The following is a 27,470-nucleotide window of genomic DNA, read 5'->3' as shown; positions in this document are numbered from 1 at the left end:
CGGCGCGCGGGGCGGCGCGCGGGGACCGCCGGGAGCGGGGCGGACGCTCGCGCCCCTCCTTCTCGGCCCGCCTTCGCACCACCGCGCGCTCGGGCTCCCGAGCCGTCATGGGCGCCGCCGCGTGGGCATCGTCGCCCCTGCCGCTGCGTGTGTCTCTCCTGCTGCTGAGTCTGCCGCTCCCGGGGCTGCCCGTGGGCTCCTGGGACCCGGCCGGTTACCTGCTCTACTGCCCATGCATGGGTAAGGCCTCCCGAGTCCTCTGCTCAAATGGGGAAACTGAGGCCCAGAGAGGCGAAGGCCCTCTTCCGAGGTGCCCAGAGATACCTTGACATGTCCACGAGAGAACCCCAGCGTGGGGGCATGGCCTGCTGCTCGCCTCTCTGCCCCAGTTCCGACGGCCCTGAGGGGCCTCTGCGTCCAACCTTCCATTTGGCAGATGAGGAAACTGAGGCCAGGAGAGGTTATGCGTCTTGTGAAAGGTTTAAGCCAGCCCAGAGTTCAGTAAATGGAATTAGTGGGGCAGGACTTGATATCATTGACTCCACGTTGGCTCTGGACGATTCTTTCATCGTTCAACAAATATTTGTAGGATCCCTACTCTGTGCCCAGCCCTGTTTAATGTTCTGGGGATACAGCAGTGGTAAGACAGAAAACGCCATGCCCTTGGAGAACCTTCATCATCGCTGGGAAAGAAAGACGATAAAAGATAGGCATTAAAAAAAAAAAGTAATTATACATAGTATCTTAGAAGAGGATGAACGCTATGGAAAAATGAAATAGAGAAGAGTTAGGGAGAATCTAAAAGCGACAATTTAAATGGGGTGGTGGATTGTCATCGTAAAAGGCCTTCCTTCTTAAAACCCTCCAGACTCCAGGCCCTGGCGATTTGGCCCTCTGCCCATCATTACCACCACTCCTTTCTCCCCATGTGCCCGAGCTGCAGCCACTCATATTCCCTCTCCTCCTCACACATACTCAGGTCCTGACACCTGTGCTATTCCCACTGACCGGAACACCTTCTTCTTCACTTCTGCCAAATGAACTCCTTCCCTTTCTTAGGTCTCAGCTTAAATGTCACCAGAAAGGACTTTGATGACCTCAACACAAATAACCTCCATCTTACTGTTCTCCATCACCAAACTTTTCCCATTTCTTCCTTGAAATTATCAGAATTTACCACAATACACTTATTTTATGTGTTTAATGTCTCAAGCTGGACTGTGAGTGCCTCAAAGGCAGAGACCTTATCCTTCTTGTTGAATCCTGTATTCCAGCACGAAGCAGAGAACCTCGCACAGTGCAGCCTCTCAGTATTTGTTGAATGAATGAGTGGACGTCATGCTGAGGATAACGAAAAGTATCAGACAGGGTCCTTGCACCCAAGGTATTCACAGGCTGAAGAAACAGGGAAGTAGGAAAGGACATTTGAGGAAAAATAAAAAGCCATAAATAGCTCCAATCCAAGGTGGGAGGCAGAGGAGGGGATTGAGTATAGCAGAGGGTTGGTGAAAGGATCCCAGTGAATGAGGCATTGGAAGGATGCCTGGGTGGCTCCGTGGTTGAGCATCTGCCTTTGGCTCAGGGCATAATCCCAGTCCTGATCGAGTCCCACATTGGGCTCCCTGTGAGGGGCCTGCTTCTCCCTATGTCTGTATCTCTGCCTCTCTCTCTGTGTCTCTCATAAATAAATAAATAAAATCTTAAAAAAAAAAAAAAGAATGAGGCATTGGAGTTGGCCCTTCATACACAGATGAGTGAAGATAAAGGTGGAAGGGCCCTCCTGGATGAGAGAACAAACAACAGGAGCAAAGGCATAGGGTCCAGGTGAGAAATGTAGAGCATGTCTGGGAAAGAGCAAGGAACCTGGAGCACCTGAGGCAGAAGGGTAGATAGGATCTGAGGGCCTTGAGTGTCAGACCCACAAGTCCAGATTTGATCCAATACTGCCAGCTCCCCTGGCTCTCTTTGGTGTCCTGGCCCTCCCCCACCCTTGGCCCTGTATCCTTTCTGAATCCTGAATGCCCCATGCCCTCAATGCCCCAGGCCTCACCTCAACCACCATATACCATCCAGGGCGCTTCGGGAACCAGGCTGATCACTTCTTGGGCTCCCTGGCTTTTGCAAAGCTGTTGAACCGCACCTTGGCTGTACCCCCTTGGATCGAGTACCAGCATCACAGGCCTCCCTTCACCAATGTGAGTACCTCCCACTGGCCTTAGCCCTTATCCAGCCTATGCCAATTCTGCTTACCTCCTCTTGACCCCACGTCCTTCTCTGGGCTTTTCCTGCTCCTCTGAGCCTTCCCCACTCCCCATCCCAAACTGTCTTCCTGGCTAACTGGTAACACTTACCCAGTGCCTTCTGTCTGCCAGACACTGCTCTGAGTGCTACTTGAGGACTAGCTCTTTTATTCCTCATCACATTCCTATGAGGAAGTGGGTTTCAAGAAGTCAGATAACTTGCTCAAGGTCACAAAGCTTGTAAGGAGTAGAGCTGGAACTCAAATCCATGTCTCTTGGAGGCGATCTGAACCTAAAGCTCCATTTCCACCCCTGTCTGTCCCACCCTCTCTTCATCCCATTAGTCAAAGGGTGATGGATGCTGTTGTCAGTTTGAAGGAGAAACTGAGCTATGAGTTAGTTAATATTGTGTTCAAGGTCACAAACTCAGCCAGTCTAGCTCCAGAACTGTCTCACCCCATTGTAGTCATACTCAACATCTTCTAATTCCTTGTTTTTCTTTGTGTCTTCTACTGATCGTCTGTCTGTCTTTGCTCACACTGTATCCCCAGGGGCCTGGCAGTAGGAACTGAATTAATCTATTGAATTGACTTTTTTTATTTGTTATTTATTGTCGTTGGGAATTTATTTATATATTTTACTTTTTTTTTACTATTTTATTTAAATTCAACTTGCAAATGTATAGTATAACACCCAGTGCTCATCTCATCAAGTGCCCTTCTTAGTACCCATCACCCAGTTACCCCATGCTCCCACCTTCCCCCTCCCCTTATGAATTGACTTTAAAATTTTTTTTTTTTAATTTTTTTTAATTTTTATTTATTTATGATAGGCACACAGTGAGAGAGAGAGAGGCAGAGACACAGGCAGAGGGAGAAGCAGGCTCCATGCACCGGGAGCCTGACGTGGGATTCGATCCCGGGTCTCCAGGATCGCGCCCTGGGCCAAAGGCAGGCGCTAAACCGCTGCGCCACCCAGGGATCCCCTAAAATTTTTTAATAAACCTTAAAGAACTATGTTTGTATGTACAAAACACTGTATTTCATTCTTATAACCTTTTCTCTGAATAGGTTTTATTATTATTATTTTTTTTTTTAGATTTTATTTATATATTTATTCATGAAAGACAGAGAGAGGCAGAGACACAGACAGAGGGAGAAGCAGGCTCCCTGGAGGGAGTTTGATGCAGAACTCGATCCCAGGACCCTGGGATCATGCCCTGAGCTGAAGGCAGACACTCAACTGCTGAGTCACCTAAGTGTCCTTATTTTAATTATAATAATAATTATTATTTTTGCATGCCTGTATTTAGAGAGGTTTTTATCAGTTAGAGGTCAAAAGTAAGAGGACCTGAGATCAGAGTTTGGCTTTGTCACTGACTAGCCATGCAACCTGGACAGAGTACTTGACCTTTTTGTGCCTCAGTTTTCTCATCTTTAAAAGAGGCAGGTAGTAACTATGGCTACCATAATGAGTTAGCGATTGTAGCATGCCTCATTGTATGCCCCTCTCTTAGAATCAGCAGTTCATCAATGCAAAGTACAAAGGACATAGGAAGTCCTCAGTAACTGGGAACCACTGATGGACTGATTTTTTGCACTCACCGTTAGAGTTGAGTCATTGTCCGTTTGTCTCCCTCTGCCTTGTTTTTTTGTTTGTTTGTTTGTTTGTTTTTGTTTATTAAGAGAGAGAAGCAGGCTCCATGCAAGGAGCCTGATGTGGGACTCGATCCTGGGACTCCAGGATCACACCCTGGGCTGAAGGCAGGCACTCAACTGCTGAGCCACCCAGGCATCCCCCTCTGCCTTGTTTTCTTTCTCTTACCTTGCCTTCTCAGCCAAGAATCTTTCTGAGTCTCTACTTCTTTCTTTCTATGGATTACTCAACCTGTCCCAATTAGGCTCCCCTTCCCCATTGAGACTGTTCTCACAGTGGTCACCAGGGACCTCAGAATTGCCAAATCTAGGGGCAGTTTCTTAGTCTTCCAGCTATCCTCCTGGTGGCACTTGGGCCTGTGAACCTCTCCTTCCTGAACATCTCTATTCTCATATTTTCTAAAACACAGCCTGCTCCTGCTTTAGTCCTCACCTCTCAACATTTTCCTCTTTGTGCTGTATCAGGGACTTCTCTCTACCCACTGTTGAAATGTTGGTGTGTCTTGGGGTACTTAGGTGGCTCAGTCAGTTAAGCTTCTGACTCTTGATTTCAGCTCAGATCATGATTTCAGGGTTGTGAGACTGAGCCGTGTCAGGCTCTGCACTAGACATGGAGCCTGCTTAAGACTCTCTTTCTCCCTCTCTTTCTGTCCCCCCCGCCGTTGCCCACTCCCACACATGCTCTCTCTCTCAAAAAAGAATAAAATAAAAATAAAAATAATAAATGTTGATGTGTCTCCTCTTTCTGTTTGCTTATTAGTTATGTGACCTCAGATGAGTTATCTAGATTCTGTCTGCCTGGGTTTCTTTATAAGTAAACTGGAGGTGGTTGTATTCCTACCTCTTAGAATTAGATGAGCAAGTCCATGAAATGTGATGAGTATAGCACCTGGCACTAAGTCAGCACTCAGTAAATATTTAGTGCTATTATTACCATAATTTGCTTTGCTGTAAATTTCTGTTCAGTCTTATTGCTTTCACTATTCTCCACATACCTCCTAATTTTATCTGTGGCCCAGACTCTCTCCTGATCATAAACCTGTGTTTCTAATTCCTAAGCCCTTGAGTGTACTTGGATATCCTGGGGACACCTCAAATTCACAAAGACAGAGTTGAACTTGGCATCTTTCCCTCTCAAACCTGTGTCACCTCTTATATTCCTAGCTGTAGTTTATGTTACCTCCACATACCTGGATACCAAGCCATGAATCTAGAAGTCATCCTAATGCCTCCTTTTACCCTGTACTCCGCTTTACTTCTAAGCTGTCCGTGCCCTCCATCTTCACTTGGACTTAACGTTCAAGAATACATGTTGAGGGGCTCCTGGGTGGCTCAGTGTTTGAACATCTGCCTTCAGCTCAGGGCATGATCCCAGGGTCCTGGGATTGAGTCCTGCATTGGGCTCCCACAGGGAGTCTGCTTCTCCCTCTGCCTGTGTCTCTACCTCTGTCTCTGTGTCTCTCATGAATAAATAAAATCTTAAAATAAAAAGTACTTGAGTAAGTACTTGAACAAATAAAAGGCCCATGGCAGTAGCCTCCTTATTCTTCTTCCTCAACTAATCTTACCATCCATTCGTACTCTCCTCTACCACCAGAGTGATCTTTCTAAAAGGCATATCTCTTATCATTTCTGTTTAAAATCCTTCAGTAAGGGGCATCTGGGTGGCACAATCAGCTAAGCATCCTACTCTTGGTTTCAGCTCAGGTTGTCTCAGGGTCGTGAGATTGAGCCCTGAGTCATGCTCTGTGCTCAACAAAGAGTCTGCTTGAGATTCTCCCTCTCCCTCTGCTTCTCCCCATCATGTTGTCTCTCTTTCTAAAAAGTAAATAAGGGGATCCCTGGGTGGCGCAGCGGTTTGGCGCCTGCCTTTGGCCCAGGGCGCATCCTGGAGACCCGGGATCGAATCCCACGTCAGGCTCCCGGTGCATGGAGCCTGCTTCTCCCTCTGCCTATGTCTCTGCCTCTCTCTCTATATATATATGACTATCATAAATAATAAAAAAAATTTAAAAAAAAAATAAAAAATAAAAAAAAATAAAAAGTAAATAAATCTTTTAAAAAAATAAATGAAATCCTGCAGCAAGACCTAGTTGTTAATAGTTAAGTATCCCAAACCTGTTCGTTGGGGTGCCAGTGGCTCATGAAGGAAGGGTGCAGTGGTTAAATTACTTTGGGAAATTATATTCTCAATTCCCCATCCTGCAAAATTGGAGATTCAAAATACACATTAGCATACTGAAGAAGTCCTGTAGTAAAGACATCAGCTCAACATGGCATTTCCCAGGTCTGTTTATCTCTGGAGCCTTTTGATTGCAGAACTCTATCCCCCTGAACTAGTAGAACATGCTTGGGAACCCTGATCTATAGGATAAAGTCTAAATTTTTATTCCATGGTATTCTAAGAAAAATTTTTTTAATCCAGAAAAATACAGAGATTAGTACAGTCATCATCTGTGTACCCACTGCTAGAAGGGATCATCATTAACGTTTTCTCTTTGCTTAATTTTTCTTATTTTAAATAAATACTAGAGATGAAGCTGTTTTTGTTTTTTTTTTTTTTGTTTTGTTTTGTTTTTTTAAGAGATGAAGTTGTTAAAAGATAAAGTCTCACATGGTTCCCCAGGCTAGTCCCACTCCCTCCTTCCAGCCCCAGAGGCAGCCACTGTCGTGGATGTAATGACTTCGGAGCAGCTCCTTCTGAGGTTTTTCTTGTACTTCTGCTGTGGCACTGAGCATCCCTATACCCATCTCATGGTGTAAAGTGGAAGAGCTTCTCTAGGGAAAATACACAGAGGTGGAAGGAACATTTTATTTTTAAAAAATATTTTATCTATTTATTCATGAGAGAGAGAGAGGCAGAGACACAGGCAGAGGGAGAAGCAGGCTCCATGCAGGGAGTCTGATGCGGGACTCAATCCCGGGTCCCCAGGATCATACCCCAGGCCGAAGGCGGCCCTAAACCGCGGAGCCACCCCAGCTGCCCTGGAAGGAACATTTTAAATTCTAGTAGATGCTGCAAGATTGCATTCTAAAGTGGTTGTTCCAGAACAAACACTTCAACTACCACCCATGTACAGCAGCCCCTTTCCCCATATCTTTTCCAACAATTAAAGTTAAGCTTTTAAATCTTTGCTAGTCTAATGAGTGAGAAGTCATCTTGTAATTGTAACTTGCTTTTTTTCTAATTATTAGTTTGTACATCTTTTGAGTGTATTGGCTATGTGAATTTTCTTTGCTGTGTGTTGTTTGCTTCTATCCTTTGCTCACATTTTTCCCTTACATCGTTTTTTTTTTTTCATGTAGATCAGCAAGCATTTTTTTTGAACACAAAAGATGTTACTAAAAAAAAAAAAAAGGTGTTACTATTTCTTCATTGAAATTGGCAGATAAATTCTCCTAGCCTTTTTCTGTTCTAGTTTTGGTATCTTTTTCCAAAAGTTTTCCATTGGCTTATAGTCTGAACTGTCTGCATCTTCGAGTGTATGGTTTTGATGAATGTCTTTAAATTAGCCACTAGGATACTGAAGAAGGACCTCTGCCTCTCCTTTTGTACCTTTTCCTGTAGCTCCATGTGTCCTACCAGAAGTACTTCAAGCTGGAGCCCCTCCAGGCCTACCATCGGGTTATCAGCCTAGAGGACTTCATGGAGAAGCTGGCACCCACTCACTGGCCCCCGAGAGGCGAGTGGCATACTGCTTTGAAGTGGCAGCCCAGCGAAGCCCTGATAAGAAGACATGCCCCATGAAGGTGGGTCTGGGGACCCTTTCTGCCTGTTCCATATCCTCTAGACCCCCTGAGACACTATGATAGCAATATGTGGGAAGAGGCACTAGAAGGGCTTAGAGTAGAAAGATGGAGATTTAAATCCCATTTCTTTTTTATTTATTTTTATTTATTTTTATTTATTTTTTTTAAATCCCATTTCTGACATTTGTCAGCAGTGTCACTTTGGGCAGAAGACCTTGATTCCTCTGAGCCTTTATTTCTACCTGCAAAATAAAGACACCAATCCCTGCTCTGTCTCACTCATAAATATCAAAAGGACTAGGTCCAAGAGTGCTTATAATCTGTAAAGTGCTACATCAATAACAATACTATACTTTTTTTTTTCAGATGAGTAGAAGTGGGGGCGGGGGGGGCAGAGGGTGAGGTAGGAGAGAGGGAATCTTAAGGAGGCTCCACTGCCTAATGACAGGAAGCTTGATCTCACAATCCTGAGATCATGACCTGAGCTGAAATCAAAGAGTCATACACCTAACCAACTGAACCACCCAGGTGCCCCAAATAATAACTAATACTTCAATGGCACTTACTATATGCCAGGTACCATGCTAAGAGATTTACACATATTAACCCACTTAATTTCCAAATTGTTCCATGAGGGAAGTACTATTAATATCCCCATTTAAAAAATATTTTATTTATTTATTTGAGAGAGAGAATTGGAGCAGGAGAGGGGGTGGAGAGGCAGAGGGAGAGGGAGAAGCAGACTTCTTCACAGAGCTCTGCTCTTCACTGCACAGAGCAGGGAGCCTGACATGGGCCTTGATTCCAGGACTCTGGGATCAAGAGACAAATCTAAGATGGACGCCCAACCAACTGAGCCACCCAGGTGCCGCTTAATATCCACGTTCTATAGAGAGGATACTGAGTACAACACAGAGAGGTTCAATATTTTGCCCAAGGTCACATAGCAAATAAGCTAGGATTCAACTCTAGGTGATTTGACTCTATTGTCTATTTTCTTAACTTATATACTTTTCTGCCTGAGGCAGGTAAATAAGAAGCTGTCGTATTTTACCAGGAGAAATCTGTAATTTTCTAGCACTTTGGGAATAAAACAATCCCCAGTATGTCTTTCAGTGCTAAAGTCAATGAAAGGTGGTTGGAGGAGCCATGAAATTTGAGAAAGGAGGCTGGGCTTATAGTCTGAACGTTGCCTTCATTTGATGTGTGACCTTGGGCAAGTGTCTTACCCTATCTGGGCCCTGGTTTCCATCTTCAAAATAAGGGCATTGTGTTAGCTTGTCTTGAAAGTCTCTGGAAGCTCCAGTCCAAGATCCAAAGCCCAAATCCAAGGTCTGTTTCCTTCCTCTATCCCCACCAGTGCTGCAGGGTCAGTGGGATGTGGTATGTCAGTGAGAAAGACTCCTTTATACACTGTGGTGAACATCTGCTAGAAACCAGACGGAGGCCAAGCTGCACTCCTCAGTCCCCAGCCCAGGATTTACAAAGTGACATTCTTTGAGGTGTTTCAACCCAAGTTTAGTCAACCAGGGGTCCCCCACCCACAGTTTCTAGGCCCCATCCCCAGAGGTCACTCCACCTTCTCAGTAAGTCTTTGATCACTCTCTTTCTGCAGGAAGGAAATCCCTTTGGCCCATTTTGGGATCAGTTTCATGTGAGTTTCAACAAGTCCGAGCTTTTTTCAGGCATTTCCTTCAGTGCCTCCTACAAAGACCAGTGGATTCAGAGGTACTTGGAGGGGACAGTGTTGCTGGGTTTAGGGGAGGTGCATGGGGCCCCTGAGCGTGCAGCACCATCCTGGCCCTCTCCCCCTCTACCACACCCTGATGTATGAGACCAAAGGTGCAGCCATTCTGTCTGTTGAACTTGGGATCCTGTGTGATCTCTTCCCATCTCAGCGCCTGACGCGGTGGGACATTGACCTGCCACAAGGTTGAGCAAGAGTTTATCAGCCGATAAAGGATGTCATAAAAAGAATATTGTGCAGTCACATGGGTCTCAATTTCCTCCTCGAGGCGTGAGAATCACTCCCCTGTTACCTTCCTCTTCACAGGGTGAAAATTGGAAGCTGCTTCTAGAGAAAAGCAACTTTAGGTGCAGCCTAAGAAATGATGTCATCCTGATAATAATTGGCTGTGCTTTATTAATTGTGCTCCAGTAGGCCCTATTAAAAAAAATAGGTTAGCAGGGCACAGGCACAAGCTGTGAAATATTTATAGAGCGTCTGTCATGTATGAGACATAGTACTCAAAGGCCAGAGGTGATATATAAAAATAAGGAAGACCCAGCCACAGCCTTCAGGGAGCCACAGGCTAGTTATAATGATGCTAACAAACAGAGCGCGCTTGCCTTGATGCTATAGCATGGCGAGAAGGAATGTGGGCTTGAAAGTTTGACTCGGGTTCGGGGCTGTGAGGAACATATGAATTTGTACATGGTCACCGCACTTGGCATCCTGGAGACCAAGGATAACCTGATGTAGAGAAAGGAATCTACGCTCAGGGTCAGACAGACCTGGGCCTCAGACTCAGCCCTGCCTCTTTCTCGGGTGACTCGGAGCAGCCTCTCCAGCTGTCTGGCCTGAATCTCCTTGTGGTTTAATGGAAGAAGCCCTGTGGTATCTGCCTCCTAGGGCATAGAGCACATGGCTCATAGTAGGGGGCCAGCCAATGTTAGCTGTTAATACTATTCACATTCATATGCTTTATTTCATACAAAACTTTGAGAAGCTTCATGTAGTGGGCATTATGATTGATTTCCATCCGATAAGGAAACCATTCAAGGAGGTAAGATAACTTGCCAAGGGTAACCCAGCTGTTGAGAGGGCAGCTACAGTCCAAATGTAACTCTAATAGGTAATAAGGCTACCATTTATTTAGTGCCTTCTGTGTACCAAACACTGTTCTAAGTTTTCATTTCACCGCCTAAGTCTTCTAAGGTGATAACTCATTTGATCTTTCCACAAATCTGTGCAACAGAAGTTACTGTCTTCTGTGTTTACACATAGGGAAATTGAAGCAGAGAGGAGTGAAGTCACTTGCCAAGGTCACACAGCTTGAAGTGGCAAAGGAGGGATTTGAACCTAGGCAGTCTGATTCCAGAGCACCCATTCTTTTTTTTTTTTTTTTTTTTTTTTTAAATTTTTTTTTTTTTTAATTTTTATTTATTTATGATAGGCACACAGTGAGAGAGAGAGAGGCAGAGACACAGGCAGAGGGAGAAGCAGGCTCCATGCACCGGGAGCCTGACGTGGGATTCGATCCCAGGTCTCCAGGATCGCGCCCTGGGCCAAAGGCAGGCGCTAAACCGCTGCGCCACCCAGGGATCCCTGGAGCACCCATTCTTAATCACCGTTGAGAATAGCTGTGCCCGTAACAGCTGCCAATTTCCACTTGGGACTTCTTTTTTTTTTTTTTTTTTTTTTTTTAAAACAGTCTAGCTTTTTTTTTTTTTTTGATTTTTATTTATTTATGATAGTCACAGAGAGAGAGAGAGAGAGGCGCAGAGACATAGGCAGAGGGAGAAGCAGGCTCCATGCACCAGGAGCCCGATGTGGGATTCGATCCTGGGTCTCCAGGATCGTGCCCTGGGCCAAAGGCAGGCGCCAAACCACTGCGCCACCCAGGGATCCTCCACTTGGGACTTCTAAGCTCATTCAGGAGCTACTGAGGATACTTAGTCATGGCAGGTTCTATTCCCCTCCCTTGTGGTTGATCTCAGAGCATTCCCATTTGATCACCCTCTTGGTTCTCCTTGTTCAGTTCTGAATGACCTGGAGCTTTTTGCCTGAAGGTAGATCTGTTCTCAAAGGATGGAGATTTTTCTCCTATTGACAAAATGCCAGGAAAAACAAAAATGAAACCAGCTCTAAAAGCAGTTCTAAAAGCAAATTCCAGACAGCCAAAAATATCACACAATCCTAGTTAGAAGAGAAGGTGCAGTGCTGCATGGAAGCGCCAGTTAGGAAATGTCGCTCAAACACTTGTTCAGTGCCCGCACTGTCCTGTTTGAGTTCATTGTGTTGTAGGAGTTGCATGAGGGCTTGGGAACCTTTGTACCTTACAGCCAAATTTTGGGGAAAGGAAGATGATTAGGGAAGATGAGATCCTGGAGACAGTTTCAGAGTTAGAGCCACCTGGACTGCTGCCTTCCTTCACTCCTTCCTTCTACACATTTAAGAAGTACCTCCTGGGGTGTCAAGTACTGGTCTGGACCCTGGGAATACAGGCAAGAGTAAGGCCAGTAAGGTCCCTAACCTTTATGGAGCTGAGTCTAATGGGAGAGATACCGTGAATAAGTTTTTATATCAGATAATTCTAGAAGAAACAGTGCTATGAAGGACATAAACAGGTGATGTGTGACTTTTTTTAAGATTTTATTTATTTATTTATGGGCGGCACAGAGAGAGAGGCAGAGACACAGGCAGAGGGAGAAGCAGGCTCCATGCAGGGAGCCCGACATGGGACTCAATATGGGGACTCCCTGGGCCGAAGGTAGACGCCCAACCCCTGAGCCACCCAGGTGTCCCGGTGATGTGTGATTGGAGGGCTGAAACCATGTCTCAGTCAGCTCGGGCTGCTGTAAGAAAATAGCACAGAGCCGGAGTGAGGGGGGTGACGCTAAAACTATAGTGTTTATTTCTCATGGCTCTGGAGGCTGGGAAGTCCGAGATCAGGGTGCCAGCATGGTTGGGTTGTGGTGATCTTTGCTTGCAGCATATTTTGCTGTGTCCTCACATGTTGGAAGAGAGAGCAGGCTCACTTATGAGGCACTAATCTCAACATGGGGGCTCTGCCCTGATGATTTCAACTAAACTTAGTGCCTCCCCAATGCCTTACCTCCTAATATCACATTAGGGATTGGGACTCAGCTATGAAAGGGGTGGGGGCAGAGGGCAGGACATCAACATCCAGTCCACGAGAGACCTGAAGAGAAGGAGCCATGTATGGAAAAAGCTGGAGGGAAAGGTAGTCTTCATGGCAAGGACGTAGAACACAGAGGCTCTGAGGCAGGAACAGGCATGCTTGCAGGTGGAGGGGCAGACAGAAGGCCAGTGTGGCGGATGTGGAGTGAATGAGGAGGGGAACAGAGGACTGTTCCATTGTCGGTTGCTGCAAATAAACCATTCCAAAACTTTGCTGCTCCCCAGCAGTGGGTAATTATTTCCCAGAGCTCTGTGGGTTGACTGGGCTTAGTGAGGCAGTTCTTCTGGTTTTTGGTTTTCCATTTTCTTTCTAGAATCCCAGCTGTACAAAGTTTCAATCCATGTTAATTTCTTGGTATAGGGGATCCCTGGGTGGCTCGGCGGTTTAGTGCCTGCCTTTGGCCCAGGGCGTGATCCTGGAGTCCCGGGATCGAGTCCCATGTCGGGCTCCCAGCTTGGAGCCTGCTTCTCCCTCCTCCTGTGTCTCTGCCTTTCTCTGTGTGTCTCTCATGAGTAAATAAAATCTTTAAAAAAAAATTTTTTTTGGTATAAATATCCTTTAGAATACCCACCATGGATTTGTGTTTTTTTCCCCCCCACCATGGATTTGGTGGGAGATTTTAAAGTGGTTTTTTTTTAAAGATTTTTATTTATTTATTCATGAGGGATACAGATAGGCAGAGACATAGGCAGAGGGAGAAACAGGCTTGTTGCAGGGAGCCCAACGTGGGACTCGATCCCAGAAATCTGGGATTACGCCCTGAGCTAGAGGCAGACACTCAACACTGAGCCACCCAGGTGTCCCAGATTTTTAAGTTTTAAATAAAAGAATTACATTTACCCATAATCCACCCTTCCTTCAAAAAGCACTCTTAGCAGCTTGGTATATATACTTCCTTCCTCCAGGTACTTTTACATACCTATGTACCTGTACAGATTATCTTAAAATGAAACTACTGTGTATAGTTTGTAATCGAGTATTACTTAACTGTCTTTTCTGAGGGGTAATTGATACCAGTTTAGTAAATATTGCTAGTAGGATCAGTTTTAAATATAAACAAACATGAAACTTCAAAAAATGGTTACTGGGGTATTTATGTATATTTGTGCCAATGGAGTGTGTGTGTGTGTATGATTTATTTCTTTACCTTTGTAACCACTTTTTAAAGTGTACAATTCAGTAGCATTAAGTACAGTGACATGTTGTGTGCTATGACCACCACTGTCCATCTCCAGAACTTTTTTGTCACTCTAGACAGAACCTCTGTACCCATTAAACAACTACTCTCCATTCTTCCACACATCCCTGTCCCATTTCTCTATTCAACTTTTCTATCTCTGAATTTGCGTATCATGGGTCTCATGTAAGTAGAATTATATGATATTAGTCTTTTTGTGTCTGGTGTATTTCACTTAGTGTAGTATCTTCAGGTCTTGTCTATGTTCTATTTATCACAATCTATCTTAGTCCTTGTAAAGCTGAATTGTTTGTTATATGCATAGACCACATTTTGTTTATCTATTTCTCTGTTGATGGACATTTGGGTTAGCTGGGTGCTTCTTGCTTTTGGTCTCATATGGTTGCAGTCAGCTGTCAGCTGAGGTTGGAGTCTGAAAGCTCGGCTGAGCTATGTGTCCAAGAGGGCTCATTCATAGCTAGCCGTAATACTGGCTGTCATCTGAGAGCTCAGCTGAGGCAGTTGTTTGGTGCGAGTACACTTGACCTCTCCATGTGGTTTGTACTCCTGGCAGCATATCAGCCAAGTTCTGAGAGGGTATAACCAGGGAATGTTTCAGCCTGGGCCTGGTGACTGGGACAGTATCACTTCTGCTACATGCTGTTGGGAGGGGACATTGAGCCCATCTAGTGAGAGGAGGTTTGAAGAATTAATCTGCCATACAGGTGAGGAGATTGGGGAAGTGAGTTTAAACATTTTCTAAAGTAGCAGACGCTTGCTGTAGAAAGTTGTCCTCTGGGGGCAGAGGTATGGGTATAGGGAGAATGGCATTGGAAAGCATCAAGCTCTTGCCCAGCTCACCGTGTGACTAGGTAGATTGCTTCTCTTCTCTGGCCAATGTTCCATCTGTAAAATGAAGAGAATGAGCAAGGTCTGTGACTTCCACACTATTCCTTAGAGTTCTTGAGAAGGGCCTGTAGTGCCGTGAGGCTGGCAGGGCAGGGTGAACTTAGAGGGACTCGGATCCCTTCCCCCACCATCTTTAACCAGTAATCCTCTTGTATATCAACTAAAAGTTTGGATGGCCACAGGTCTAGGGATAGCAGGCTTAATTTAAGCTACATGTTACAGAAGACCCCAAATACCAGCAGATTAACAAGATAGAATTGTATTGTTTTCTTAAGTAAGAGAAATACTGGGATATCCAACCCACCGCTGGATGGCAGCTCCGTTGTGTTGTCAGGACTCAGGCTCCCATCTCTGCCCAGCATCCCAGCGCTTTTATCCTCAGTGTCCTCTCACAGGGCTGTTGAAGCTTTGGCCATAGCAACCTTGCCCCAGGCAGCCTGGAAGAAAAAAAAAAGGGCAAAAGGGGGCCACAGCCTCACCTTTTTAAGGAACCTTTCTAGAAGTCCCATATAAACCTCTTGTATCTCATTGGCCAGTTCTTGGACACATGGCCTTGTCTTAGCTGCAAGAAATACAGAGAAATCTATTTATAATCTCACATTTACCATGTGTCCAGCTAATTCTAGGAGAAGGGGATAAGAGGTATTTCTTCCTTACTAGGGAATTTCTCAGAATCCTTCTAGCTCTGCTGCTTCTGAGTCTGTGAATACCCTGGCAGAGGTTTAATTCAGCAGATATTTATCACACATCAAATGTTGAAAGACCATCAACCATCATGCTGAGCCATTTTCATGGCATGAGAGTAACAGGTGTATGGAGTTCTTAGGAAATTCTATCACCATAACCATCATCATTGTCCTCTGGCTTGAAACCCACTGCAACTTTTTAGAAATTTAATTTAATGTGTTAGAGATTTGGCCACATTGATCATGTCAGCTTCTCTTGAAGTTTTCCGTTTTGCACAAGTAAACACAGCAGTGCTGCAGTGGGCATGTCCCTTTCTTCACACCCAACCCAAACACCTCCCAACCGTCCAAGACCAGCTGCCACTCCCAATTCTTAGCTCCTACGGGAGGGCTCTCTGTTCTGCTTCTCCTTTGCTGCCTTATGCACACTGATATGCTCAGCAACCATCTTCCCCACTCAACCATCAGCGCTTATTGTTATCGTGCTCCCAGGCTGAGCCTTCCTCAGAGTCCATACACAGGCGATATGTAATTGGCAGGGCTGGGACCAGACTGAGACCTGAAGGATGAGGAGCCATCCTTGAAAAGAGTGGAAGAGAGAGAGGTAGTCCTTCATGACAGGGACATTGAGAGTAAGGCCCTGCCTCATTCATAGTCCTCCAGCCTTTGCACTCAGCATGGTGTTCACCTGCTATCTCATATAGATACTCTGGTTGTTGTACATAGAGAAACCAGCTGGGTGGGAGATCTCAGTAGTGTAGGGGTGGTGGGGAAGAACACCAGAGGTTCACTGCACCCAGCAGCAATAACATATGCCTTTTTTAGCTGGATGGTGACCAGGGTCAGATGGAATTGGTCAAGCTTTCTTTCCAAACAAGACCCTTCGTACTCCCTTTCATTCCAAACAACACTCTCTTCTTTCATTGGGAGTAAATGAGCATATCAGTCTGTGCCTCTTGATGCTCATCAGGTCAGAGCTGATGTCCCAGTGGGGCAGCCATGTGCCAATCCAGATCTAGGGAGATGGGAAGGACATTCCAAATCTAGAATTCACCAAAGGCCTACAGGTTCTCTCCAAGAGGTCAAAGAGCGCACAGTTCCTGATTTATCCTAGTGTTCCATCCCTTGGGAGATCAGAAACTCTGGCTTTCCATTTGAAATCTTTTAAGGTGACATCGGAAAGGAGTTTGGCTGAGGGCCTGATGGTAGTAGATGTTCAGCTCGTATACGCTTCTTTTTCCTCTAACATCTGACAATCTGGCCTGGTCTTTCTGGTAAGACCCCTGAATCCTTCTCATTCCCTCAGTCATGTATTGCGTGTACCCATTGTGTGTTGAGGCCCATGCTAGGGACTAGAGATCAGAAACATAAAGTACAGACTCATTTTTTGAGGGGCTCATTGATGGCAGTAGAGTCGCTGGGAGTGAGGTACATAGTTAAGAATACAGGTTCTCGGGATCCCTGGGTGGCGCAGCGGTTTGGCGCCTGCCTTTGGCTCAGCGCGCGATCCTGGAGACCCGGGATCGAGTCCCATATCGGGCTCCCGGTGCATGGAGCCTGCTTCTCCCTCTGCCTGTGTCTCTGCCGATCTCTCTGTGTCTCTCATGAATGAACAAAATCTTTTTAAAAAAAAATTAAAAAAAAAAAAAAAGGAATACAGGTTCTGGAGCAGATAACCTAGATTTAAACCCCAGCCCCACCAATTCCTAGTTGCATGATTGGGCATGTTATTTAATCTTTCTGTGCTTTGATTTCTTGATCTGTAAAAGGAGAATAACAATAGTGCTTACATCACAGGGCCCTTGTGAGAACCAAATGAGTTCATACATGTAAAGCAAGTAGAATGTTGCCTGTCACATAATAAGGTTAGATAAATGATTCACATATATGTATATGTAAGATTATTATAATGAAATTAGTGTTATATAAAGACAGGATATCAATGAACACTTGCTTATTGCTTCCTTGACACAAGCCCTGGACCACTGTGTGTGGGAATTGTGGTAAGTAGAATTGCCAAGGCCCCTACCCTCATGTGCTGACAGTCGAGTGGGGAAGACGGTTGCCAAGCACAGTGTGCAGAAAGCAGCAAAAGAGAAGCAGAACAGAGAGCCCTCCCGTAGGAGCTAAGAATTGGGAGTGGCAGCTGGTCTTGGACGGTTGGGAGGTGTTTGGGTTGGGTGTGAAGAAAGGGGCATGCCCACTGCAGCACTGCTGTGTTAACTTGTGCAAAACAAAACTTCAAGAGAAGCTGACACTATCAACGTGGCCAAATCTCTTAACACATTAAGTTGAATTTCTAAAAAGTTGCAATGGATTTCATGTCATAGGACAACATGACATGATGGTGACAGTCAGAATTTTTTTTCTTTTTTTTTAAGATTTTATTTATTTATTCACGAGAGACACAGAGAAAGAGAGAGGCAGAGACACAGGCAGAGGGAGACACAGGCTCCATGCAGGGAGCCTGATGTGGGACTCGATCCCAGGACTCCAGGATCGTGCCCTGGGCCAAAGGCAGGTGCTGAACTGCTGAGCTACCCAGGGATCCTCCAGTCAGAATTTCTTAAGAGCTTTCTAAGTGCCCAGTACTGTTCTAAATACTTTGCTTATATTAATCCATTTAATCTTCTCAAGAGCCCTGTAAGTTAGGAGCTATTATTAGCTCTATTATACAGATAAGGGAACTGATGCACAGAATGGGTAAGTCACTTGCCCAAGTTAATAGGTGGCATAGTCAACATTAGCACAAGGCTGTCTGGCTTGACAGCCTGTGCCTTTACCATTACACTGTGAGAAAAACACACAGAATAATACCTTTTTGTACAAACAGTAAAAGTGTAGTCATGCATAAAGCCACAGTATCTTCTGGGAAGAGGAAGTAAAGGAAGGAAAGATGATAGGATAGACCTTTTATTTTGGTGTCTCTTTTTTAAAAAATCTGAAACAAAGCGAAGTATTAATATCTGCTAATTTGGGTCACATGTATGTGGATTGTAAAATTATTTTCTATATTTTCCTGTATGTTTTGAACTATTTAATAACTTTTTTAAAGATCTAATTTATTCATGAGAGACACAGGGAGAGAGGCAGAGGCAGAGGGAAAAGCAGGCTCCTCAAGGGGAGCCCAATGTGAGACTGACTCCATCTCAGGACTCCGAGACCATGCCCTGAGCCAAAGGTAGATACTCAATCACTGAGCCATCCAAGCATCCCACTATTTAATAACTTTTAATTGAAGATTTTGTTGAGGTAATTGTAGATTCACATGTTGCAAGAAATAACAAAGATAAAAACAAAGAAAGGAAAAAGGAAGGGAAGGGAAGGGAAGGGAAGGGAAGGGAAGGGAAGGAAGGAAGGAAGGAAGGAAGGAAGGAAGGAAGGAAGGAAGGAAGGAAGGAAAGAGAGAGAGAGAGAGAGGAAGAGGTCCCAGATACTCTTTACCCAGTTTTGCCCATTGCTGGCATTTTGCAAGACTGCAGTACAGTATCACAACCAGGATGTTGACATTGATACAATCCACCCAACTTATTCAGATTTTCCTAGTTTACTTGTACTCATTTCTGTATGTGCACGTGAGTGTGTGTAGTTAGGTCTGTTCAGTTTTATACATATGTAGGTCTGTGTATCCACCACTTCAGTCAAAATATCTAAACAGTTCTAACTTCACAAGGATCTTTTGTGACCAGTATATAACTGCACACATGTGCCTAAACATGCACATGCACACACACACACATGGGCAAGGACACCCTAGCCCCTGACAACCACTAATCTCTTCTCCACTTCTGTTCCCCATTATGTCATTTCAAAAATGTTATATAAATGCAATCAGGGGTGCCTGAGTGGCTCAGTTGGTTAAGTGTTTGCCTTCGGCTCAGGGCATGACCCCAGGGTCTTGGGATCAAACCCCACTTGGGCTCCCTGCTCCTTGAGGAGCCTGCTTCTTCCTCTGCCTCTGCTACTCCCCCTGCTTGTGCTCTCTCTCTCTGTCAAATAAATAAATCTTTTTAAAAAATAATAAAATATAAATAAATTTGTTTAAAAATAAATAAATAGGGCAGCCCAGGTGGCTCAGTGGTATAGTGCTGCCTTTGGCCCAGGGCATGATCCTGGAGACCCGGGATCGAGTCCCACATTGGGCTCCCTGCATGGAGCCTGCTTCTCTCTCTGCCTGTGTCTCTGAGCCTCTCTCTCTCTGTCTCTCATGAATAAATAAATAATAAACTTTAAAAAATAAAAATAAAATAAAAATAAGTAAATAAATGCAATCAGACAGTATATAAGATTGAGGGCTTCTCTCACTCTGCATAACTCCGATGAGATCCATCCCACATTGTTGCCTGTCTCAGTACTTTGTTTGTTGGTATTTCTGTGTCAGATTCCATGGTAGGATGCACCACAGTTTGGTTAACTAACTATTCACTTCTTGGATGTTAGAGTAATTTCCAGTTCAGGGCTATTATGAATAAAGCTTCTATGAACGTTTGTATACTGGTTCCTGTGTGAATATAGGTTTTAATTTCTTTGGGATAAATACCCAAGAATGCAATTGCTGGGGCATATCATAACTGCATTCTAGTTTTAGTGAAACTGTCAAACCATTTTCCAGAGTGATTATGCCTATTTTGTAATTTTAAGAAAAGGTTTTTTTGGCTGACAGAGAGAAGGCAGTCCAGGTTGGGGCAAGAAGCATACAGAGCTTTGGAGCTTGAAAGTGCATTCAAGTTGATGGAACCATCAAGATGTTTGGCTTGCTAGGACAGACTCTGGATTTAGCTGAAGAGGAAGAAGCATAGGTTTGTTCCTTACTCGTTCAGTCAACAGATATTCACTGAGCTCTTACATGTGCCAGACACTGTCTTAAGCACCTGGAGGCACTGCCTTCAGAAGTCTGTGTCTAGCAGAAAAGACAGGGTGAAATAATTACAAAACGTAGTGTACAAGGAGGAAGGAGAGCCGTCGGAAGGGTATGATGGGCATCTGCAGATGGCAGGTGCTTTTCATGAGGGCAGGGACCATGCCTGTCTTGTTCTTCCCTGGGCCCTAGCACATAGTAGGCAGTCAACAAATATGTGTTAAATGTCGAGTGAATGTTCTCACCCAGTATACACATTGCCTGTGAGCATGACCTGTCCACAGTCCTCTGTAAAGCTGCTGCATGTCCCAGTCCTGCCATGTGGGTAAAAGGGCAGAGGTGCGGTCCAGACACCCCACCCTGGAGTGAATTACCACACCACAGATTGGAAGCCAGCATGACATACAAAAGGTTGGAATGCCCTACTGTAAATTTTTAATTGTTAAACAAGCAAAGAGGATTGTAAATTCCGTGCGGCGGGACAGTATTGTATATTGTGCCTGTTGTCACCCGCCGCAGTTCCTTATCAGCCTGTTGGGGTTTCACAGCCTCTCGTGCTTCTTGCATATTAGAGGGGCCCCTTTCTGCAGGGTCTCTGGGGTATGGTGCAACACCATCCTTTGTCCTGTGGGGGCAGCGACCAGGCTGTCTGTGGGTCCTCTGTCATGACTTCCCCTTGTTCTGTCTCATGCCTAGATTTTCTCCAAAGGAACATCCAGTGCTGGCCCTGCCGGGAGCCCCCGCCCAGTTCCCCGTCCTGGAGGAGCACAGACCGCTCCAGAAGTATGTGGTATGGTCAGATGAGATGGTGAGGTCAGGAGAGGCCCACATTCTCACCCACCTCATCCGGCCGTACGTGGGCATTCACCTGCGCATTGGCTCTGACTGGGTAATTTTTCCCTTCCTTTCATGGCCAGCATGTCCCTGATTAGGGCCCATGCCTATGGGTATTAAACATTAAACACTGAACCCACTGCACAGAATCCCAGCCAGAGTAGAGAAGTTTCACTCAGCCAAGTCCACAGGGCAATGTTCCATAATCCTGCCATAGACACATCAGAAATATGGCTCCAGATGCTTGCTTGCCAGCCCCCAATTCTAACAGTGACCACTTTTGTCCTTATTTTGCAGATGGATAAATAAAATCAAGCTAGACTCCAAGTTAGGCAACAAGCCAGAGAAAGACCCACAGCCCAGGAGTCCTGTGGTCCAGCTCAGTGTTTAGCCAGTAGACTCTTTGTTGAAAAACAGGCTCTGGAGATTGGGTGGGGCTCCCAAGAAATGAAGATGTCATCTTCCAAATTTGGAGGCCACTTAAATGTGCAGAGACTTCATCAGATTATCTTCTGTATGAAAATAATAGGGGAAATGTAGACAGTCTCCTTAATTTACATAAGATATGTGTATACGTCTGTATATTAGAAATGCTCATTGCTAAAGACTTGAAAAATATTGCAAAGCATAGAAATTAGATCAGAATTCACTCAGAGTTGTTCAAGGAAGTACAGTTGACCCTTGAATAACATGGGTTTAAACTGCATGGGCCTGCATACATGCTGATGTTTTACAGTGCAGGGGTGTACATGGGTTTTCTTTTCCTAATGACTTTCTTGTTTCTAGCTTCCTTTATTGTAAAAATACAGTATGTGATGGATATAATATATAAAATATGCATTCATTGACTGTTTATGTTATCAATAAGGCTTTGAATCTGCAATAGGCTATTAGAAGTTAATTTTTGGGGAAGTCAAAATTATATGCAGGTTTTTTTACTGCGGGGGGGGGGGTTGCCCCTATGCCCTGTGTTGTTTAAGGGTCACCTGAAGTCACACATTTATGCACTTGACTCCCTTCCTGCCCTCCTTTCATAAAGAAAAGAAACCAGGCTCAGAATATCTTGGCCCAGAATAGAGTGGTTTCAGCCAATCCTTTAAGAAACAATTTTCATCTATACATAGTTAGAACATAAAAAGATATAAGATGTTATATTTTTATAGAGCAAACATAACACTAAACCAAACTCAGATAAAGTCAGTTCAGAGGAATAGAGCTCATTCTCACAAACATAGATGCACATACCCTAAGTAGAATATCAGCAAGTAAACTCCAGTAATGTATTAAAGAGCATACAAGTAAACTTTATCCCAAGAATGCAATGAAATTCACTATATTAGCACCCAAAGAGGAAAAATCATGTAATCATCTTAATAGAGGCCAAGAAAGCATTTGATAATAGTCAATACTCATTCATAATTAAAAAAAAAAAAAACACCTCTTAACCAACAGGGAATAAGGGACCCACCTTAACTTGATAAAGGCTATCTCTCCGAAACCCACAGCAAACATGTACTTCATGGGAGCTAACAGAAGTTTTCCCACTGAAGTCAGAGATCAGATAAGGCTGCCCATTATCACCACCATGGTTCAGAATTCTACTGGAAGTCCCAGATAATATAAACACTAAGAAAAAAATATTTTGTAGAAAGCCAATATGCCACTACACAGAAACAACTATTACTCTTTTGATACATTTTCCCCTTTCCGCAGTTCCTTTTTTAAAAAAACACACTTGAACTTCTGTATAGCCTTTATCCACTTAGTGGCTCTTGCTTCTGGGTTCCTGGGCTGGCTGCTGTCTTTAACCCTGTCCCCTGACAACCCCACAGAAGAACGCCTGTGCCATGCTGAAGGACGGGACCGCAGGCTCCCACTTCATGGCCTCCCCACAGTGTGTGGGCTATAGCCGCAGTACGGCGGCCCCCCTTACTATGACTATGTGCCTCCCCGACCTGAAGGAAATCAGACGGGCCGTGAAGCTCTGGGTGGAAGCACTGAATGCCCAGTCGGTCTACATCGCCACGGATTCCGAGAGTTATGTGCCTGAGATCCAAGAGCTCTTCAAAGGGAAGGTGTGTATGGTCCCAGTGGGAGTGTGGGAAAGGGAATCAAAGGGAGCTCCAGGGTGGTCCCACTGCTTCCTCTGCATGCTTCATGTCCTCCCTACACTTAGACACCCACTTCTGCTCCAGTGCCTATCCTTTCTTCAAAGCCCGACCCAGGGCAGCCCCAGTTTAGCGCCGCCTGCAGCCTAGGGTGTGATCCTGGAGACCCAGGATTGAGTCCCAGGTCAGGCTCTCTGCATGGTGCCTGATTCTCCCTCTGCCTGTGTCTCTGCCTCTCCCTCTCCCTCTCTGTGTCTCTATGAATAAATAAGTAAATAATCTTTAAAAATAAATTTAAAAAAAATTTAAAAAACAAACAAACAAAAAAAAACAAAGCCCGACCCAACCACCTTGGCACATTCTCTCCTGGTTTCCCTGCACTCTTATAGCTGTTGTGTCCCTACTGGAGCTATCACAGCAGTTTATCACATCTGCTCTTGAGGCACTGTCTAGCCTGCATGGGGCTGGAAATACGGCCCACTTCCTAAGAGTTATGCTTTGGACAGTAGAGTCCAAGGGTAACTCATTGTTCTGTCCCTCGGCATCTGGGGGCCTTGCCATCACCAACATCTAGGACAGTGCCTAACACAGTAGATGCTCAGTAACTGTTGAATAAGGATGTGAAGAGCAGGTCCTTGGGAGAAATCTGGTGGAGCAGAGAGATTAACGGCCTGGACTCTGGAACCAGAGAACCTAGGCACTACTCACTGTACAGTTTTGTGCAAGTTACTTGAGCTCACTGTGCTTCCGTTTCCTCTTCTGTAAAACGGGCCTGAGAGTAGTCCTATCTCACTGGGTGGTTGTGAAGGTGAGATATAAAAAAAACTAAAACAGATCCAGTACAAAACAAGTCCTCGATAATGTTAGCAGTCACTGATAGTAGGAGTAGGTGGTTGATGAATAAAGGGAAGGCTCTTTTGTGCTTAGTAAACGCTTAAGGAAATGGTGAAGAGTAAATATTCAGCATGTGACTAAAGAGTGGATGTGATTGGTGCTGTGTCAGGGAAGGATAGGTATTAAGTAAGTATGTATCAATAAAATGATTAATAATAAGCATTCAGCAAGTTTTTTAAAAAAAGATTTTATTTATTTATTCATGAGAGACACAGAGAGAAAGGCAGAGACACAGGCAGAGGGAGAAGCAGGCTCCCTGCTGAGGAGCCTGATACGGGACTCGATCCCAGGACCCTGGGATCACAACCTGAAACAAAGGCTGACACTCAACCACTGAGCCACCCAGGTGCCCCTTAGTAAGATATTTGTGGAATGGATGGAAGTCCTAAATGCTTATACAGACCTTAAAAGATTTGCTTTCTAGTAGGGAGAACCCTGGGCTTTATGTGAGGGGCCCCCTTCTACTTTTACCCCAGACATGGGCTGGAAGCCCTGACTCGTAGAGAAGGTGCTAAAGCAGTGCATCCTGGCCTTCCTCCCACCCACCCACTTTATAGAAGACCATCAGCGCTGGGAGACCTCAGGGCTCCTCTAACCCATCCCCTGCCTTTTATAGCTGAGGAAACTAAAGTCCCAAGAAGGGATAGGATTTACCCAAGAGGTCTCAGAGCTAATTATAGTGGGCATGACACAGAGCGGGTAAGTTTCAGAGCGTGGGTGGAATTGCTTGGGGATTTTGGCCATGATTAAACTAGTATTATTTCTTTGCTACCATCCACATAGCAAGATGATGATTTTTGTTACATCAGAAATCTCTGTGTGACAGCAAAGCACTTTCAGCCCCAGCTCTGCCCACACCCATACCTCTGTACCCAGTTGAAGCATTTGGAGAGTCCCAGGGAGTTTTTTCATGAGTTTTTAGAGTCAATATATTTGTTATGCCTGGAGCTTCTTGCCATTCTCTGTTTCCTGTTCCTGTGCCACTACCCTTGGCCTCAGTCCCTTTCTCCATGGGTTCAGAACCCACCCTTGCTCCTCATTTAAGCTGGGTGCCCCCTGCTAAACTGGGGACACCGATGAATAAGATGTGGTCCTGCCCTCCAAGGCTCCCAGTCTAGACTCAGGACAAGAGACTTTGCACAAAACTCTAATAGATGCTACACAAGAGGCCCAGGAGCTTGAGTGGGGCAGGGACTCATTCATTCACTTGCCCAGTCAACAGATACTTATTGAGGCAGGCCCCAGCCAGCAGTAACCAGAAGACTGCGAAAGTCTCAACCCCATCAGGTGCAGGAGACAGATACTAATCAAAGTAGAAACTACAAACTGAGATGTCTGCTCCAAAGTAAAGGAACATGGTTCTGTGAGAGTATAGAGCAGAGGGACGCCTGGGTGGCTTGGTGGTTTAGCACCTGCCTTTGGCCGAGTCCCACATCGGGGTCCCTGCATGGAGCCTGCTTCTCTCTCTCCCTATATTTCTGCCTCTCTCTTTCTGTGTCTCTCATGAATAAATAAAATCTTAAAAAGAGAGAGAGAGAGAGAGAGCAAGCATACAGCAGAGGACTCTGGCCTAGACCAGGGTCTGCAGAGGTGAGACTGGAGCTGCAGAGTGAAGTTTAAGTAAGAATTAACCAGACAGGGCATCCCCGGTAGCGCAGCGGTTTGGCGCCGCCTGCAGCCCAGGGTGTGATCCTGGAGACCCGGGATCAAGTCCCGCATCAGGCTCCCAGCATGGATCCTGCTTCTCCCTCTGCCTGTGTCCCTGCTTCTCTCTCTGTGTGTGTCTCTCATGAATAAATAAATAAAATCTTTAAAAAAAAAAAAAGAATTAACCAGACAAAAAAGATGAGCACCCTGAACAGAGAGAAAATGCATACAAAGGTCCTGAGGCAAAAGGGAACCTGGTGGGTAGTGGCTGGAGCTCAAGGGGGAGATGGAGGGAGATAGGAGAGGTGGAGAGGTGGCTTGAACAGAGCTTTCTTTGTAGGCCCAATTCAAGATTTGTCATCTTTATCTGAAGAGCAGTAGGGCACCATTTAAGAGTGTTCAACTTGGGGTGGAGGGAGGGACAGAAAAAGTTTTCCCAGCTGTTCTGCTCTGTGGTAAGGGGACACATGAGGAGGCAAGAGGTTGTGGTGCCTGGGCCTAGGAAGTGTTAATCCACCAAGAGAAGGGTTCACTTTTAGGAAATATCTCGGGGATAAATCGAATAGGACTTAGGGCTCAGAGGCATCCAGGCAGCAGAACAGGGTGGGTGGGGTACTATTTGGCCAGATTACAGTTTGGTGGGGAGAGCCATGTCCTGCCAAACTAGGGCTTCATGAGAAAGGTGGAATTTGAACTGAGCCTTGAAATGTACAGGAAAAAGGCAGTCCAGGCAGAGGGAACCACACTAGTGAAGGCATAGAGGGCAAATGATGGTGTGTTTGGAGGGATGTTCTATGTCGGGGTGTGCCGAGACAGCCACTGGGCAATACTGCTGTTAGAATGCCCAACCCCAGGTCTTAATCTTCTCTGCCCACCTTTTGTGTCTGCCACTTCCTCAAGAATGGGGGAGGAAGGCTGAGGGTATAGCTTCAGGCCTTGGCCAAACTGGGTCCCCTTGGCCTTCAGCCACCCTGGTAAAAATGTTCTGCCCATCTTCCTACAGGTGAAGGTGGTGAGCCTGAAGCCTGACGTGGCCCAGATCGACCTGTACATCCTTGGCCAAGCTGACCACTTTATTGGCAACTGTGTCTCCTCCTTTACTGCCTTTGTGAAGCGGGAACGGGACCTCCAGGGAAGGTTGTCGTCTTTCTTCGGCATGGACAAACCCCCTCAGCTGCGGGATGAGTTCTGATCCTGGCTGGAGCACATCACCAGTCTGAGCTGGTCCCATTTGCCAGGCCTGGCAGCTGGCAGTGCTCCCAGGATTGATTCCCAAGAGTACAAGCTCTTCTGCTCCCTGGCCAGAGACAGAAAAGCACCAGGGACTTCTGGAGGAGAAGGACTCCATCTCCCAAGGCACAGGGCTTTCAGGCCTCCTGGAGCCAGAGTATCTCTGCTCTCTGCTATGTGTGCTTCCTACTATTTCTCTTGGGAATTTCTCATGCTGGCAAAGCAGTCCAACCTCTATCTTTGGTCTAGCCTTCTCTGAGCCCCCTGGGGGGCTAAACTCTCTTCAGCGATTTTTAATAGAGACCCAGAGATTTTTATAGTTTTGATATGAGATCCTAATTATTCTAGAACCCACCCTCATTTTTAAAAATCAGTGAAGTTCATTAACATAGGGACCTAAAGTGACCTTGAATTAAGGATGAGGCCAGTGGTGGAGTGGTTGAATTGACCCTTTCCCAGATGACCCAGAGTAACCCTTAGAGCAGGCCAGAGCCATCTCCACTGCCTGGCCAGAGCCATCATCAACCCCTCTTCCAAGGTCATTTCCAGGGTTTGGG

General features: G+C 45.4%; 1 protein-coding gene across 1 annotated transcript; it reads left to right on the top strand.

Annotated features, from left to right (window-relative positions):
* Positions 1–22: 22 nt before the first annotated feature.
* On the top strand, positions 23–27,239 carry POFUT1 (protein O-fucosyltransferase 1). Its single transcript, XM_055344960.1, is given in 8 exon segments — positions 23–240; positions 2,074–2,195; positions 7,464–7,572; positions 7,575–7,645; positions 9,261–9,373; positions 20,897–21,089; positions 22,867–23,109; positions 26,687–27,239. Coding segments are annotated over 8 exon segments (1,173 nt in total). The 5' UTR covers positions 23–107; the 3' UTR covers positions 26,876–27,239.
* Positions 27,240–27,470: the final 231 nt, after the last annotated feature.

This window comes from Nyctereutes procyonoides, unplaced genomic scaffold (assembly GCF_905146905.1).
Source record: "Nyctereutes procyonoides isolate TBG_1078 unplaced genomic scaffold, NYPRO_anot_genome, whole genome shotgun sequence".
Taxonomy (NCBI): Eukaryota; Metazoa; Chordata; class Mammalia; order Carnivora; family Canidae; genus Nyctereutes; species Nyctereutes procyonoides.
The sequence above is the reverse complement of the archived record's forward strand: the minus strand, read 5'-3'. Positions and strand labels throughout refer to the sequence as shown.